General features: G+C 39.0%; 1 protein-coding gene across 1 annotated transcript in view; it reads right to left on the reverse strand.

Annotated features, from left to right (window-relative positions):
* CD109 (CD109 molecule) overlaps nucleotides 1-19,558 on the reverse strand; it is a 197,275-nt gene that overhangs the window by 120,110 nt on the left and 57,607 nt on the right. Inside the window, 2 exon segments of the mRNA XM_049776808.1 lie at nucleotides 15,288-15,372; nucleotides 16,229-16,268. Coding sequence (XP_049632765.1) covers nucleotides 15,288-15,372; nucleotides 16,229-16,268 — 125 coding nt within the window.

A 19,558-nucleotide genomic window follows, 5' to 3' on the forward strand; every position in this document is an offset into this window, starting at 1 on the left:
GCCACACTCGGTGGTGCTCAGGGGTTACTCCTGGCTATCTGCTCAGATATAGCTCCTGGCAGGCACGGGGGACCATATGGGACACCGGGATTTGAACCAATCACCTTTGGTCCTGGATCAGCTGCTTGCAAGGCAAACGCCACTGTGCTATCTCTCCAAGCCGGTAATTTTAAAATTTTTAATAAGACAGATGTATGGGCTGGTGATATAGCTGGAAATGTCTCCAAATAGTAGCAAGAGTCCTGAGCACAGAGAAGAAATCTCTGAGGAAATTAAAATTCAAAATAAAATGACAGAACCAAATAGAGGAAGCTCTACAAAGAATCCATTTCTCACTTTTCTCCCTCCCACCTTCCTTGTGCCTTTGCTGATCTGCTGACATAGAAGTTGTACTCAGGCCTGTTTGAGGGAGTCCCACCTCTGGGTTAGGGGCTTGTACACTTGGATATGACACTCACCAAGGTGTACCCACCTTTAGTTGCAGTGCCTACCCAGGAGCTCAATGCAGACTACCCACTAATTCGGGCAACATAAATATTGCTTACCAGAATGGCTATGTTGCTTACAGTGTCCTTACCAAAGGTTTTATTTCCCAGCTGTGGCACACATATCTTCCTAGTGGTGGTGCTCACCAGTGGTCACACCCCTTTCTCATGAGCACCTTACACAGCCTGGTTGTGGTGTACCTGGAAATGGCTCAGAGTGTTGAAGATCACAGACAACATGGTTTCCATGATCCAACAGCACCACTGCAGGACTTCACTCTATACAGATGGGACTTCAAGATTTTAACCCATGGTCATATGTTTGCAAGGTAAGCATTAAAAACCCCTGTGTTATTCCTCAGGTAAAATCTGTTCTTTTGTTTTAAACTTTATAGTTTAGGTAATATGGTTGCAATTGTGTTAAAGTTTATAGTACTACTGTACAGTTACTGCATACAACTTCTACCACCATCAAAGGGTCATGACCCCCTGTTAGATTATACCTTGTTTTACCCAAAACAAAGAAGATCCTTAGTTTCTTTGTATCTATTTACAACTTGGTTTTACACAAAAACAGAGATTGTTTACATGTCTCAAGCAAACCTGGCTCAGGATAGGACTTCTATCCTTGCTCTCCCACCCAGGGATGGTCTCTTTACTCAATAAAAAATGGTAGTTATGGCAGGCAGCTCTTTCCCTCTTCTCCCTTCCTCCCCTCTCCTCTCCTTTCTCTCAGAAGAGCCAGACTATACATATTTCACACTCAGCCTGGTTTGGATTATTTTGTGTGGCAGCCCTGGGTTTGATCCCTTGAGCACCACCAGTAGTGATCCCTCAGAACAGGATCCAGAATATGCCCTGAGCACAGCTAGATGTTGCCCCAAAATAAAAAAAAAAAAAAGAATTGGAAAGCTGTTAGGCTGTTTCTATAGGATTGCATTTAAGCTACAAATTACACTGGGAGAGAGAGGGGATTGGAATAGAAATACATTTCTCAAGTAAATAACTCAACTAGTAATAAATAAGACCATTGGCAATCTGGGAGCAGAACTAAATAAGCAATATTCAGAAAGAGACCCAAGGAGATGCAAAGTTGACCTTCTTGTATGGACAAGAGGCTGACAGGAACAGAATTGTTCACTATAGTGATATTGAAAGCACAAGCCAATAATAGCTGTAAGGACTGAAGACAGTAACCATAGGCCATCCCAGTCAGGGACTTGTAAAATGGCAGCTGAAAAATTGTGTTTGAGCATTGGTCTTTCTTAGGATTAAACTGTATCAAATAAGCATCACAGATGTTTTCTGCCAATGAAACAAAAAACATAATATGACTTTTTATGTGTGTACACAACTACATTAAAAGCCTAAAAGGTATATTATCAAAATTAACCAGGAAGAAGGTCCTTATACCCATAGAGAAAGTTGTTTCAATGGTATATTTAGGATTCCTGCAGATGAAGAATGAATGGAATGTGGAGAAGTGTAAAATACAACCTTAACTTAATTATAAAGAGGTAAGAGATAGAGTAGTAGAAGTAGTTGGAAATAGATAAAAATAAATAAATAACGTAGTTGGAAGGAGTTGTGAAGTCAGGAAGACTTACTCTGAGTGGTAGGAATGTTCAAATAGTGTGAAGATGTAACTAAAGAATCTAACATCAAAGTTATCAAATGGAGGAAGCTGAGATGCAAATGAGAGAGGAAAATGCATAGTATTCACTGACTGGAGTCACTTTCTAAGTCTAAGAAAGGATATTAGTCTCTAGAAGGATATGTAACCATTATGACAGATATAGAATCCTCATCATCACCCCTATTATCAACAGCAGCATCATTGTGTCCATCTTTTCTACGGCATGTACCCCATATCAATATTTATGAACTGATAAAAGATCTTGCTAGTCCAAGGAATTCCTTACATTGTTGCAATGTTGTACAATGTATTCTTAGTCTGAGTAAAACCAGAAGAGGCTGAAACATGCTGGCAGCCGAGAAACACAGGACAACCAAGCTGCAGGAAGATTATGTACAAACTTTTGAGCAAAGAGCTTGGGTAATGCCTGGTATTCTCACAGATTTTCACACCCTGGAATAATCTCCCTCCCTGGACAATCTCCGACAGCATCCTTAGGTCACAGAAAAAAATGAAAAAACAATTTGATGGGAAAGACTCAGACTGGACCATTATCAGAACCAACAGATCTGAGAACTTCAAATAACAATGAGACTTACTACTCAAAATATATATAACAGAACTAGTGTGATAACTCACAGATCTGGAGTAGATGCCTTCTACACACAATGCCCCAAGATCAATGCTCATAGCTATGCCATGGAGAAGCACCAGTTGTTCCTGATGGCTCTCCCCAGCACTCCTAGGCCTGAACACCCTCACATCACTGGCATAAGTCCACCAGCAAAACAATAAAAAAATAATAAGATATGTGACCTCAGCATACACAGCAAAGTATGTTGATTTTGGTCATTACAAAAGTGCAGAGGGAAGGGGACATTTTTATTAAATCCCAGACAGAATGTCTCTATGGTTCAGATGAAGGGCGGGAGAGTAATGATGGAAAAATCAAAAGCGGAATGCCTCAGAACAGCTTGGCCTGTGGTTAGCTTCTGCCATAACATTCACTGTACAACTTCTGTCACTGCTTCCAGCCCCACCAGTGGAGGAGACTTATGACAACAAAGCGGGAAGATGAGATCCAGCTTTTATCACTTATTACAATCTGAATTATGAAACAAATTTGATTTTATAAACCAAAAACAGATATTGACACATCTAAAATAAAGCTTACAAAAGTACTTCTTTGAATTTGTTTTGCTTTGGGATCATGCCCAACAGTGCTCTATGTCAAGAATTACTCCTAGCAGGGCATGAGGATCAGAACAAAAACTGACTGTGTGAAATGTAGATGTCTCCCCTGATTCAATGTTAATATGTACCTAAAATACTACTGTGAAATATATGTAACTCAATATGGTCAAAATAAAAATTAAAAAAAAAAGAAATGTAGATGTTTTACCTGCTGTTCTATCACTCTAGCCTCAAGATTTTAAGTTTATTGAGAACAATTACAGTCTGTACTTTTGAGAGCTGGTGGCTGTCAAGGAAGAAGGAATCTATATAAATAACTTAATGGCATAGCTTCAAAAAGGAAAGTGATCAACAAAATAGACCAAAAATAAAGACAGGAGAAAATAATAAAGCTTAGAGCAGAAATTAATGAGTTAGAAATCCAAAAAAAAAACAATCAAAAATATCAATGAAATCAAGAGTTGGTTCTTTGAAAAAAATAAACAAGATCGATAAACCACTAGCAAAAGGGGAGATTACTACAGATACTATAAAAAATTAAAGGGCAATCATAGACTGCTTTGAGAAACTCTATGCCACAAAAAAACAAAACTTGGAAGAAATAGATAAGTTCTTGAATTCATATAACCTCCCAAGGTTGAACCAAGATGATCTAGCACATCTGAACAGAACCACACTATTGACAAAATTAAAATGGTAATCAAAAATCTTCCAAAAACAAAAGTACAGGCCCAGATGAATTCACTGATGAATTCTTTCAAACCTTTCCAAAGAACTTGTTGTCAATCCTTTTGAGACTCTTACAGGAAACTGAAGAAACAGAAACACTCCCAAGTAGCTTTTAAGAAGCTAACATCACCCTGATACCAAAAGCAGTCAGAGATGCCACAAAAAAAAAAAAGTGAACTACAGAATAATATTCTTGATGAACATAGATACAAAGAAATTCAATAAAAATCTTAGCAAACAGGATGCAATGACTATCAAGAAGGTCATACGCCATGAATAGAACTCATTCTAGAGATGAAAGGATGGTTTAACATATGCAAGTCAATCAATGTTTACATCATATCAACAAAAGAAAAATAAAAACTGTAGCAATTGATGTAAAGAAAGCATTTGATAAGGTTCAATACCCATTCATGATAAAAACTCTCAACAAGATGGGAATGGAAGAACTATTCCTAATATAGTCAAAACCATTTGCCACAAGCCCATGGCAAATATTATACTCAATGGAGAAAAATTGAAAGCCTTTCCTCTAAAATGTGACACAAGACAAGGCTGCTCCCTCTCACCACTTCTAGGCACATAGTAATAGAAGTACTTGCCATAGAAATTAGGCAAGAAGGGGCCAGAGAGATAGCACAGTGGTAGGGCATTTGCCTTGTATGCAGCCAACCCAGGAGGGACCTGGTTCAATTCCTGCCATCCCATATGGTCTCCCAGCCTGCCAGGGGCAACTTCTTAGTTCAGAGCCAGGAGTAACTCCTGAGCACCTCTGGGTGTGACCCAAAACCAATCAGTCAATCAATCAATAAAGTTAAAAAAAAGAAAAATAAAAAGAGGGGCATCACTTTCCCCAACTTTAAACTATACTATAAAGCAATAATCATTAAAAACAGCATGGTATTGGAATAAAGACAGACCAGCAGATCAATATAATAGACTTCAATATTCAAAAAATGACCCCCAGACATACAATCAAATAATCATTAATAAAGGGGCAAGAAATGCAAAATGGAGCAAGGAAAGTCTTTTCAACAAGTGGTGTTGGGACAACTGGTCAGCCACATACAAAAAAAGGGAACTCAAACCTCTCTTTAACACTATGCATAAAGGTCATATCACAATGGATTAAAGACCTTGATATCAAACCTGGAGCTATCAGGTATATAGGAAAAAAAATAGGCAAAACACTCGATGACATTGAGATTAAAGACATCATCAAGGAGGAAACACTACTGGCCAAACAAGTGGAAGCAGAGATAAACAAATGGGACTACATTAAACTGAAAATCTTCTGCACTTCAAAGGAAACAGTGATTAGGATATAAAGGCCATTCATGGAATAGGAGAAACTATTCAACCAATATCCATCATATTATGGGCTAATATCTAAGATATATAAAATACTGATAGAACTTAACAAGAAAAAATATAACCTCATCAAAAAATGGAGAGAATAAATGAACAGACAATTCCTCAAAGAAAAACTACAAATAGCCAAAAGAAACATAAAAAAAAAATGCTCGCTATCACTAATCATCAGGGAGATGCAAATCAAAACAACAATGAGGTATCATCTCATGGCACAGAGAATGGCACACATCACAAAGAACAAGAATGGTATGGATGCAGGGAGAAAGCAACTGTCATTCACTGCTGATGAGAATGCTGTCTAGTCCAGGTTTTAAGGAAAACAATATGGATATTCCTCAAAAAGCTGGAAATTGGGCTGGAGTGATGGCACAGCAGTTCAGCATTTACTTTGCATGTGGCCCACCTGGATGGATCCAGGTTCTTTGCTGCTATCCTGCTTCTTTAAACCTAAACAACTGGGGTCAAAGATATGGTGTGTAGGACCCAGGATGGACCCAGCATTCCCATATGGTCCTCCAAAACCTGCCAGGAGCAATTTCTGAGTGCATAGCCAGGGAGTAAATTCCTCGGTGCCACTGGATGTAGCCCCAAAACCAAAAAAAAACCTGGAAATTAAATTCTCAGATGATCAATCAATACCACTCCTAGGGATATACCTTAGGAACAAAAATATATATGTGTGTGTATTGCAGTGCTGTTAAAATAGAATATGAAAACAATGCACCTGCCCAACAACAAATGAGTGGCTAAAGAAAATGTGGTACAGCAACACAATAGAATTCTATGCAGCTGTTAAGAAAAATGAAGTCAAATTTTGCCTATACTTGCGTGGACATACATGAACTATTATGCTGAGTGAAATGAGTGAGAGGGAGAGAGAAATATACACAAAACAATCTCACACTTCTGTGGGATTTAAGAAAAATAATGACAGTATGGTAATAATATCCAGAAACAATAGAGATTTGGGCCAGAAGGACCAGGTCATGACATATGCTTATCATAAAGAGCGATGAGCACAGTAAAGAAGATAAACTGCACTAATAGCTACAATGACAATGATAGTGAGAGAGAGAGAGAAATTCAATGCCTGTCTTGAAGATAGGCAGGGTATGGAAGAGGAGGGAAATGGGTAATATTGGTGACAGACAGGTAATACTGCTGAAGGGTAGTGTAAATTCGATGAATAAACTCAACTATGAACATATCTGTAGCCTTGAACCCTGATCCCAGACATAGAAATGGCACAGTTCTTCACAACAGCTGAGGAAACAAATCCATCTGGGGACAGCCTTAATACTGCTAGAACACCAACAAGTGCCAGCTCTAATGCGATATCCTGACATCGAGGAAAATGGAAACAACTTGACCTAAAAGCAGGTTACTCTACCTTACCAGCTAATGATAAGACAAAATCAGAAGACTTGTCATTCATTGGTAGGGCCAAAAGCCAAGATCGCGATTTACAGATGACTGGCTGCTAGAACCATGACCAGACTGTGATATATCTTGGGACCAATAAAAAAAGTCCTAGTCTAGGGTTTGAACTACGACCTGCGCAACAACCATGATCCCCAGGTTCCAAAGGTCCAGCAGAGACTATTGTAACAGAATGGGGCTTCTGTAAACACAAAGAAAGACGCTATCCTAGGTGCCATCCTAGATTTAGTGCAAGGACCAAGACCAACAACCACAGAAGATGAATTAAAATGACACTGAGGGAATGGAACTTCTAGAACTACAAAGACTGACTTCATCATAAGTCCCAACCCTGGAACTGTACAGATACTGAGATATATAGATACAGAGGTCCGATTGTATCACCTAGGATGGAATAGAAGTCTTCCAAACAACACAAAAGCACCACCAGGAGAGTAAAGGATCCTGAACAGAGTCTATAGTTGATCCCATGACAATAAACTCCAAGGGCGAGAAACCCCATATCTCTTAAACCAAGAGAATTCCTTTTCGAATGACCCCAGTATTTACTGTGCCAGGACAGGAGGGGAAAAAAAAGCAAAAAAGCACAAAATATTGTGTTTTTTTATATTATTTTTGATCTTCAAATATCATTATTATTTTTTAATTTTTATTTTATTTAAACACCTTGATTGTGTTTGGGTTTCAGTCATGTAAAGAACACCACCCATTACCAGAGCAACATTCCCATCACCAATGTCCCAAATCTCCCTCCTCCCCACCCGACCCCTACCTGTACTCTAAACAGGCTTTCTGTTTCCCTCATAAATTCTCATTCTTACGACAGTTCAAAATGTAGTTATTTCTCTAACTAAACTCATCACTCTTTGTAGTGAGCTTCCTGAGGTGAGCTGGAACGTCCAGCTCTTTTCTCGTTTGTGTCTGAAAATTATTATTGCAAGAATGTCTTTCATTTTCCTTAAAACCCATAGAAGAGTGAGACCATTCTGCGTTTTTCTCTCTCTCTCCCTCTCTCTGACTTATATCACTCAGCATAATAGATTCCGTGTACATCCATGTATAAGAAAATTTCATGACTTCATCTCTCCTGACAGATGCATAATGTTTCTTTAGCCATTCGTCTGTTGAAGGGCATCTTGGTTGTTTCCAGAGTCTTGCTATGGTAAATAGTGCTGCAATGAATATAGGTGTAAGGAAGGGATTTTTGTATTGTATTTTTGTGTTCCTAGGGTATATTCCTAACAGTGGTATAGCTGGATCGTATGGAAGCTCGATTTCCAGTTTATGGAGGAATCTCCATATCGCTTTTCATAAAGGTTGAACTAGACGGCATTCCCACCAGCAGTGGATAAGAGTTCCTTTCTCTCCACATCCCCGCCAACACTGTTTATTCTCATTCTTTGTGATGTGTGCCATTCTCTGTGGTGTGAGGTGGTATCTCATAGTTGCTTTGATTTGCATCTCCCTGATGATTAGTGATGTGGAGCATTTTTTCATGTGTCTTTTGGCCATTTGTATTTCTTCTTTGTCAAAGTGTCTGTTCATTTCTTCTCCCCATTTGTGGATGGGATTAGATGTTTTTTTCTTGTAAAGTTCTGTCAGTGCCTTGTATATTTTGGAGATTAGCCCCTTATCTGATGGGTATTGGGTGAAGAGTTTCTCCCACTCAGTGGGGGGCTCTTGTATCCTGGGAACTATTTCCTTTGAGGTGCAGAAGCTTCTCAGCTTAATATATTCCCATCTGTTAATCTCTGCTTTTACTTGCTTGGAGAGTACAGTTTCCTCCTTGAATATGCCTGTAGTCTCAATGTCCTGGAGTATTTTGCCTATGTGTTGTTTTATATATCTTATGGTTTTGTGTCTGATATCGAGGTCTTTAATCCATTTGGATTTTACCTTCGTACATGATGTTAGCTGGGGGTCTAAGTTCAATTTTTTGCAAGTGGCTAGCCGTTTGTGCCAACACCACATGTTGAAGAGGCTTTCCCTGCTCCATTTAGTATTTCCTGCTCCTTTATCAAAAATTAGGTGATTGTATGTCTGGAGAACACTTTCTGAGTATTGAAGCCTATTCCACTGATCTGAGGGCCTGTCCTTATTCCAATACCATGCTATTTTGATAACTATTGCTTTGTAGTAAAGTTTAAAGTTGGGAAAAGTAATTCCTCCCATATTCTTTTTCCCAATGATTGCTTTAGCTATTCTAGGGTGTTTATTGTTCCAAAAGAATTTCAAAAGTGCCTGATCCACTTCTTTGAAGAATGTCATGGGTATCTTTAGAGGGATCACATTAAATCTGTATAATGCCTTTGGGAGTATTGCCATTTTGATGATGTTAATCCTGCCAATCCATGAGCAGGTGATGTGTTTCCATTTCCGCGTTTCCTCTCTTATTTTTTGGAGCAAATTTTATAGTTTTCTTTGTATAGGTCCTTCACATTTTTAGTCAAGTTGATTCCAAGATATTTGAGTTTGTGTGGCACTATTGTGAATGGGGTTGTTTTCTTAATGTCCATTTCTTCCTTATTACTATTGGTGTATAGAAAGGCCTTTGATTTTTGTGTGTTAATTTTGTAGCCTGCCACCTTGCTATATGAGTCTATTGTTTCTAGAAACTTTTTGGTAGAGTCTTCAGGGTTTTCTAAGTAGAGTATCATGTCATCTGCAAACAGAGACCTTGACTTCTTCCTTTCCTATCTGGATTCCCTTGATATCTTTTTCTTGCCTAATCGCTATAGCAAGTACTTCCAGTGCTATGTTGAATAGGAGTGGTGAGGGAGGACAGCCTTGTCTTGTGCCAGAATTTAGAGGGAAGGCTTTTAGTTTTTCTCCATTGAGGATAATATTTGCCACTGGCTTGTGGTAGATGGCCTTAACTATATTGAGAAAGGTTCCTTCCATTCCCATCTTGCTGAGAGTGTTGATCAAGAATGGGTGTTGGACCTTATCAAATGCTTTCTCTGCATCTATTGATATGATCATGTGGTTTTTATTTTTCGTGTTGTTGATGTTGTGTATTATGTTGATAGATTTACGGATGTTAAACCATCCTTGCATTCCTGGGATAAAACCTACCCGATCGTAGTGGATGATCTTCTTAATGAGGCATTGAATCCTATTTGCCAGGATTTTGTTGAGGATTTTTGCATCTGCATTCATCAGCGATAATGGTCTGTAATTTTCTTTTTTCGTAGCATCTCTGTCTGGTTTAGGTATCAAGGTGATGTTGGCTTCATAAAAGCTATTTGGAAGTGTTTCCGTTTGTTCAATTTCATGAAAGAGTATTGCCAGGATTGGTAGTAGTTCCTCTTGGAAAGTTTGAAAGAATTCATTAGTGAATCCATCTGGGCCTGGGCTTATTTTTTTTGGGGGGGGGCAGATATTTGATTACCGTTTTAATTTCATCAATGGTGATGGGTGTGTTTAGATATGCTACATCCTCTTCCTTCAACCGTGGAAGATTATAAGAGTTCAAGAATTTATCCATTTCTTCCAGGTTCTCATTTTTAGTGGCGTAGAGTTTCTCAAAGTAGTTTCTGATTACCCTTTGAATCTCTGTCATATCAGTAGTGATCTCTCCTTTTTCATTCCTAATACGAGTTATCAAGTTTCTCTCTCTCTCTTTCTTTGTTAGGTTTGCCAGTGGTCTATCAATCTTGTTTATTTTTTCAAAGAACCAACTTCTGCTTTTGTTGATCTTTCTATTGTTTTTTGGGTTTCCACTTCGTTGATATCTGCTCTCAGCTTTGTTATTTCCTTCTGTCTCCTTATATATGGGTCCTTTTGTTGAGAACTGTCTAGTTCTATTAGCTGTGTCATTAAGCTACACAGGTAAGCTCCTTCTTCCTTCCTGATGTGTGCTTGCAAAGCTATATATTTTCCTCTCAGTACTGCTTTTGCTGTGTCCCATAAGTTGTGATAGTTTGTGTCTTTATTGTCATTTGTTTCCAGGAACCTTTTGACTTCCTCCATGATTTCATCGCAGACTCACTGGTTATTCAGTACGAGGCTGTTTAACTTCCAGGTGTTACAGTTTTTCTTCTGAGTCCCTTTGGAATTCACAAATAATTTCAGAGCCTTGTGGCCAGCAAAGGTAGTCTGCAAAATTTCTATCCGCTTGATATTATGGAGGTTTTATGTGCCAGCATGTAGTCTATCCTGGAGAATGTCCCATGTACATTGGAGAAGAATGTGTATCCAGGTTTCTGGGGATTGAGTGTCCTATATATATCCACTAGGCCTCTTTCTTCCATTTCTCTCCTCAGGTCTAGTATATTCTTGTTGGGTTTCAGTCTGGTTGACCTATTTTGTGTTGACAAAGCCGTGTTGAGGTCCCCCACAATTATTGTATTGTTATAGATATTATTTTTCAGATTTGACAACAGTTGTATTAAATATTTTGCTGGCCCCTCATTCAGTGCATATATGTTTAGGAGAGTTATTTCTTCCTTCTCTGCATACCCCTTGATTAATATAAAATGTCCATCTTTGCCCCTTACAACCTTCCTGAGTATAAAGTTTGCATTATCTGATATTATTATGGCCACTCCAGCTTTTTTATGGGTGTTGTTTGCTTGGATAATTTTTCTCCAGCCTTTTATTTTGAGTCTATGTTTGTTCTGACTATTCAGGTGCATTTCTTGTAGGCAGCAGAAGGTTGGATTGAGTTTTTTGATCCATTTAGCCACTCTGTGTCTCTTAACTGGTGCATTTAGTCCATTGACGTTGAGAGAATGAATTGTCCTGGGATTTAATGCCATCTTTATATCAAAATTTGGTGTGTCTTTTGGTTAGTCTTGTCTTAAATTAGGTCTTTCAGTTTTTCTCTTAAGACTAGTTTTGAGTCTGTAAAGTTTCTGAGCTGTTTTTTGTCTGTGAAATCATGTATTCTTCTGTCAAACCGGAAAGTGAGCTTTGCAGGGTACAGTATTCTAGGTAAAGCATTCATTTCATTCAGTCTTGTCACAATATCCCACCACTGCTTTCTGGAATTGAGTGTTTCTGGTGACAGGTCTGCTATAGATCTCAAGGATGCTTGCTTGAACGTAATTTCCCCTTTTGATCTTGCTGTTTTCAGAATTCTGTCTCTATCTGTGGGATTCGTCATTGTGACTAGAATGTATCTTGGGGTATTTTTTCTGGGGTCTCTTTTGGTTGGTACTCTTCGAGCATGCAGGATTTGATCACAGATGTTCTTTAGCTCTGGAAGTTTCTCTTTAATGATGTTCTTGACCATTGATTCTTCCTGGAAATTTTCTTCCTGGGTCTCTGGGACTCCAATGATTCTTAAGTTGTTTCTGTTGAGCATATCATAGACTTCTATTTTCATCTGTTCCCATTCTTTGACTAATTTTTCCATTGTCTGTTCATTTGCTTTAAGTTATTTTTCCAATCTCTCCTGCTGTATGGAATTATTATTTATCTCATCTTCCACAGCACCAAGTCTATTCTCAGCTTCTGATACCCTGTCCCAGAGCCTATCCATTTTGTCATTCACTTCATTTACTGAGTTTTTCAAGCCTGTTATATGACATGTTCTTTCAGTTTGGAGTTTTGTGATTTCTGTCTTCATATTTTCTTGGTTCTTATTAGTGTTCTGTTCAAATCGATCCATGGATTCTTTGAATTCGTTGAGCATCTTCCATATTGCTAGCCTAAAGTCCTTATCTGAGAGGTTGATTAGTTGGTTGGTCATTATCTAGTCATCAGAATTGTCATCTTCATTCTCTATGTCTAATGCTGGCCTGCGTTGTTTCCCCATTGTCACACTTGTATTCTGGGTTTTTCTACGTGTTGTGGTGGAATTCATTGGCTATATGATGCAGGCACCACTCTCCTCTGGCTCCACCCTTTCTGGATGGGTCGACTTGCCTCCAAGGGAGGGGAGTCCTCTGTGGATGAAGCCTCATACAGGATCAAATCTTAGGCCGGAGCATGCAGCAGAGAAGACAGTCCGGAGAGAAATGCTGGGCTTCAGTGATCCAGCACAATTCTTTTTTTTTTTTTTTTTTTTTGGTTTTTGGGCCACACCCTGTGACGCTCAGGGGTTACTCCTGGCTATGCGCTCAGAAGTTGCTCCTGGCTTCTTGGGGGACCATATGGGACGCCGGGGGATCGAACCGCGGTCCGTGCGCAGGCAAGGCAGGCACCTTAGCTCCAGCGCCACCGCCCGGCCCTATCCAGCACAATTCTTAGTGTGATTTTTTTCTTCTTGTTGTGATGGTGTTCTTTTCTTAGAAAGAGCGCAGGGCCGCGTAGCGAAGCTGAGCCAAAGTGCTCTTCTGGAGCCTCTTTTTGGCCCACTCCCAAGAGGTTCACGCAACAGGATAGTAGACAGACACACACAGGCAGCACTCACAATTTTTCACAGTCAGGCCCCACTGGACAGGCGTAGTTTCGTGGATTTTCCCAGCCTGATGTCACAAACAGGGGACCTGGCTTCTGCAAAGCATAGCTGGTTTTCACATTATGGAGCAGTTCCTTGGCATTCTGCCCAGAATTGGCCTCTGGGAGAGCAAGTTTTCTGGAGCCTCTTTTCGGCCCACTCCCAAGAGGTTCACACAACAGGATAGTAGACAGACACACACAGGCAGCACTCACAATTTTTCACAGTCGAGCCCCTATTATTATTATTTTTATTTACCTATCTATTTTTGGTTGATTTCTTTGTTTTGGTGTGGTTATTGAAGCTGTTGCCCCCATTTACACTTATTTTTTTCCTTTTCTTTTCTTTCTTTATGTGCTCTGCCATGTTTCTTATCTCAAGACCGTGGCGGTTTTTTTTTTTTTTTTTTTTTATGTTGTGGTGCTTATCCTTATTGTTGGAGTCCTCACTGGATATTTAACACTTCTTTTTGTACTGGTGGAGTGTTTCACCTTTTTCTCCTTCGTCTCTCAAACCGATGATGAGAGCCTCTAGAAGAATTCCGCTTATTTTCTGCGTATTAGACTTTTACCCCAGTTTATTACTTTTCTCTTCTTCAAACAAAACCACGCAACTTGAACTAGCTAGTCCTGCCCCCCAGTTAGAGGGGGAAATAAGGGAGGCACCAAGACCAAACAGGTGCAAGACTACTAAGTAGTAGGCTAGGTACAGAGGGGACCACATATTCTGGCAGCTCTGGGGGTGAGGGAAGAGCATATGGGAGGTAGGACAAAATCGGAGGTGTAGGGAGGACAAATTGGTGATGGAAATCCCCCCTGATTTTATGTAAATATGTACCTAAAATATTATTGTCAACAATATGTAAGCCACTATGATCAAAATAAAAATTATATTAAAAAAAAGAATACTATTTGCCATTGGCTTGTGGTAGATAGCCTTGACTATATTGAGAAAAGTTCCTTCCATTCCCATCTTGATGATTGTTTTTATCAAGAATGGGTATTGGACCTTATTGAATGCTTTCTCTGTATCTGTTGATATGATCATATGGCTTTTATTTTTCTTTTTGTGGATATGGTGTATTATGGTGATTGATTTATGCATATTAAACCATCCTTGTACTCATGGAATGAAAAAAAAAAAGGAAAACCTGCAGTAAAGCAACTGAATTGAAAGAGAAATTAGATTTAAGATAAAATTAACTGCCTTGATTCACGTCAACTGCATGAGAACTAAATACTGATACAACTATTTTATTAATTGAACACTATTTTACTAGTCTGTAATATAGACCCTTTGATTCATTCTGGAAAGACATTAGACTATTGAAAATAATGTACCAACGAACCTTCTTATAAGCAAAGAAAGACACTATACAAACATACTCCACACTTATTTACTACAGATATTTTATTTCCTATCCACTAAACAGTTCAATAAGCATAACATTGTGCTAGTATTCTAAGGATTACAATGAGTTACTTGTCACATAATTTCATAGCAGTTCATAGTCATAAAGAGAAAAACGAGCTCCTGAGAGCCAGCTCAAAGGGCTGGTGTAAGATAACACCCAGCTATTAACCCAAAACAAAGGTGTTTCCCCAACTTCCTTGTAAGTTTTCCTTCTCTTTTAATTTGTAAAAGCCCACCTGGATTACTCTTGACTTTTCCCCTCCTGGGATATTGAGAATTGTTTTAATAAAGAAAAAAGGAGTTCTGACATTTGGTGTGGGCAAACACCACAAGAAGCCACCAACTCCATTACTCTCTACTGACTAGCTTGGCTTATTTCTTTGTTGCTACCCTTCTTCAAAAATGTCCACCTGGGATTAAAAATACAGTTCATAGGGTGATCTCACAAATTGTGGAGTTTTATTTTACAGGCTGGAGTGCATGATTCACATATAGGAAGCCCAAATTCAGTCCCCAGCACCGTATTTCATAGGAATGATCCTCGAGCCAAGAGTAACCCCTACCACTCTTGGCTATTCTTCTGCACCTCATAGAAAGAAGAAAAAAAAGAAAGAAGAAAACTGATACTTACTTTGCTGTGATGGTGCCATGTAAATGCTTAGAATTCAATGAACAATATAATGGAGTCTGCAAAGTGACTTCAAATTTTGGCAATACTAGGAAATAAAATGTAAATATTTTACTCTTATTTTTCTATTATCTTCAGTTCAACAAACTGAAGAGCAGAATAAAACTCTAAAGGTATTTATATTTGATATTATAGGAACTCAGATTGATTAGAGTTCAAATACATAGCATAGATGAAAAGCACTTCCTTTCACCCAGAATTATGAGACTAGTAGTCAGCCAGCCATACTGGGGCCATTCTTTCAATGCAAGGGAAACCGAGTGCTGGAATATCAGACTTGTATTCCACTCTTCACCATCAGTGTGGACTTAGTACATGTTAAAATTTTCTATATTACTGTGTGCTTCTAGAACAAGCCCTCCCCAAAATTTCTTCTAAAATTCATTATTAAACCACATTCTGTCCTCTCCACTCTTGTGTGACTCCATCTATGCTCTCCTTTGAGACAATCAAAGGAAAATCTACAAACAATCTAATATTACACACTACTCGAAAGGAAAAGCTGTGAGGTAAGAGTTCTATGTAACTAAGATATGATAGAATAATGATTCTTTTCCTTGTGTGACACAAGTGGATCAAAAGGCAATTCCAAAGTGAGAAAGTCCTTTTTGGTCAGTTTTATATATAATATAATTCACATTATAGTATGATAATATATTATTACATGTAATATATAATATAAGTACCATTTTATATGAAGCTATCCACCAAAATATAAGTGTTTCCTTATAGTTTCTAAAAAATAGTTGTTTTTATAGCCTCACAGACCAAAGAAAAATTCAGTCTCTTAACAAGGATTTTTACTTTACAACAACTCTTGAAAATTTTTCTCATCTGTATAGAAAGTAATCAAACATTTTTCAGATAAATTTAAGGTATCTTACCATATTCTGAAACCTGGAATGACTGATAATATGTCTGGTCCTGTGGAGAGAAATAAAGCATAAGAAACTATAAGAGTTCTTTTTTTTTTTTTTTTACTATAAGAGTTCTTACTGAATATATTGCTTTCTTATATATGTATAAAAAATTAGAAACATTTTTTTTTAATTTTTGGGCCACACCCGGCGTTGCTCAGGGGTTACTCCTGGTTGTCTGCTCAGAAATAGGTCCTGGCAGGCACGGGGGATCATATGGGACACCGGGATTCGAACCAACCACCTTTGGTCCTGGATCGGCTGCTTGCAAGGCAAACACCGCTGTGCTATCTCTCCGGGCCCTAGAAACATGTTTTCAATGACAAAATCATTTTCCTTATTTCTATAAATTCACCACCAATCACTTATACAAAATGCTTAAAAGTCAGGAAGACTGTAGCACAGAGACCAATAGCTAAGTTGCTTGCCTTGTCCCCAGCTGACCTAGGTTCAATCCCCAGCACCTCATATGGTCCCCTGAGGCTAGCTAGAGAGATTCCTGAGCAGAAATAGTTGTAAGTCCTGATCTTGCCAGGTATGCCCCAAAACAAAGCAAAAAGTCTGGGGGCCAAAGAGATAACATGCAGGTAAGGGGTTTGCCTTGCATACAGAAGGACGGTGGTTCGAATCCCGGCACCCCATAAGGTTCCCCAAGCCTGCCAGGAGTGATTTCTGATCGTAGAGCAGGCAACCCCTGAGCGCTGCCGGGTGTGACCCAAAAACCAAAAAAAAAGGCAAAAAGCCTGTAGCACACCAAGTCCCACCCTCAACCCCAGCACTTGTGAAAGGAGAACTATTAACTTGCTTGGATTATTTAGGAATTTATCAAGGGAAAATAATGTATGTCAAAATAATAAGAATTAATTTTTAATAACATTACATTTTTTAAAATAAAAAAATGTGGGCCAGAGCAGTGGCACAAGCAGTAAGGCCTTGCCTATGCTAGCCTAGGACGGACCTCGGTTCAATCCTCCCATATGTTCCCCCAACCCAGGAGCAATTTCTGAGTGTATAGTCAGGAGTAACCCCTGAGTGTCACTGGGTATGGCCCAAAACAAAAAAATAAATAAATAAAATAGGAAAATTGAAGTTAAATACAACTCAATGTTTACTTATAATTAATAGACACAAAATTATCATGGACCAACATCCTCTACCTTTAGTTTGTTTGTTTGTTTTGGGGCCACATCTGGTGGCACTCAGGACTTACTCCTGACTCTGCACTCAGAAATTGCTCCTGGCAGGCTCGGGAGACCATATGAGATGCCAGGAATTGAACCTGGGTCTATCCGAGGGTGTCTGTGTGCAAGGAAAATACCCTACTACTGTGCTTTCACTCTGGTCCCCTCCTCTACCTTTTTAAAAATTATTTTTAAATTATTTTTAAAATTATTTTTAGAATAAACCCTTAAATCAATGCTTTCAATCCAATTTTATTTTTTAATATAATTTTTATTTAAACACCATGGTTAAAAGGTTATTCATAGGGCCCGGAGAGATAGCACAGTGGTGTTTGCCTTGCAAACAGCTGATCCAGGACCAAAGGTGGTTGGTTCGAATCCCGGTGTCCCATATGGTCTCCCGTGCCTGCCAGGAGCTAAGCTATTTCTGAGCAGACAGCCAGGAGTAACCCCTGAGCACCGCCGGGTGTGACCCAAAAACCAAAAAAACAAAAAACAAAACAAAAGGTTATTCATAATACAGTATTTTTTTACAGATAAAGTTGTTCATGATTGAGTTACAGTCCTACAATGTACAACCTTCACCATTTCCTGCCACCAAAGTCCCTAGTTTCCCTCCCACCCAGCCTCCCTCACTTGTCTCTGGAGCAGGTATTTTATCCCTCTCCCTCCCTTTATCACTCTCTTTCTTCTCTCTTCTCTCCTCTTTCTCCCCTGTCTCTTCTCTCTCTTCTCTATCACTTCTCCCTCTCTTTCTTCTCTCTTCTCTCCTCTCTTCTCTCTTCTTTCTTTTACTTCTCCCTCTCCCTCTCTCATTCTCTCTTTCTCCCTCCTTCCCTCTTCCTCTCTACCTCTCTCCCTCTCTCCCTCCCTTTTCCCCTCTCCTTCTGTGACATTGTGATTTGTACTCCTTCAAATGAAGGGGTGTCATAAATGTCCTTTATATATTAGGTCTTCTTTAATCTAACTGCACTCTCCGCTCTTTGTGGCAAGCTACCTAACATGGAATGGTCCTCCTGATCTTTTTCTCTATTGTCTTGGATATCATCCCCACACTGTCTCTTATTTTCCTTATATCCCTGCGATGAGTAAGATTATTGTATGTTTATCCATCTCCTTCTGACTCATTTCGCTCAGCATAATACTATCCATGTTCACCCATGTATAAGCAAAATTCATTATTTCATGTCCTGCCCCATGATACACTTTTCTCGTGGGTATTTCTCAGGGGGAAATGTGCAAATGAACAGAAAACAAAGACAAACAATAAACACAAGACAGACAGACAAAGAGACAGAGAGACAGAGAGAGAATGGTAAGGTTCCATTTATTAAAAGAGCAAAAGCACCTTAAATAGGTTACAGACTAGCTAACAAGCAAATATGGGCTGGCAAAATATTCATGATAATAGGAGTTATTAAACCACAGAAAAATGTACAATAAACTGTCAACATTCCCTTCTCAAAAGGTCAGGATGTTTCCAAGGTGCCCCTTGTCACAAGACACCCTCAAGCTTAGTAAATCTATAATTGTTTTACTGCCTAGAGAAATTTGCTTACTAAAACTATTTGCTTCAGGTGAGTTTTTCTAACAAGGCATTCCTTAGCTCTGACCTTACCAGAACTTTTGTACCTAGCAATTTCATTTTTTCTAATGGCTACATGGGATTTCAATATGTAAATATATCACAGTTTCTTTAGCCACTCATCTATTGTTGGGCACCTGGGTTGCTTCCAGATTCTGGCTATTGTAAATACTGCTGCAATGAACAAAGGGGAGCATCGAGCCTTTTTGTACTGTGTTTTTTTTTTTGTGTGTGTGTGTGTGTGTGTGTGTGTGTGTGTGTGTGTGTGTGTGTGTGTGTGTGTGTGTGTGTTCCCCAGCAGTGGTATTGCTGAATCATAAGGAAACTCAATTTCCAGCTTTTTGAGGAATATCCATATTGTTTTCCAGAAAGACTGGCCTAGCCGGCACTCCCACCAGCAGTGAATGAGAGTCCCTTTTCCCCATATCCAAGCTAACAATGATTGTTCTTCTTCTATGTGATGTGTGCCAGTCTTTGTGATGTGAGATGGTACCTCACTGTAGTTTTGATTTCTTCTCCCTGATGATTAGT

This window comes from Suncus etruscus, chromosome 7, assembly GCF_024139225.1.
Source record: "Suncus etruscus isolate mSunEtr1 chromosome 7, mSunEtr1.pri.cur, whole genome shotgun sequence".
NCBI classification, from domain to species: domain Eukaryota; kingdom Metazoa; phylum Chordata; class Mammalia; order Eulipotyphla; family Soricidae; genus Suncus; species Suncus etruscus.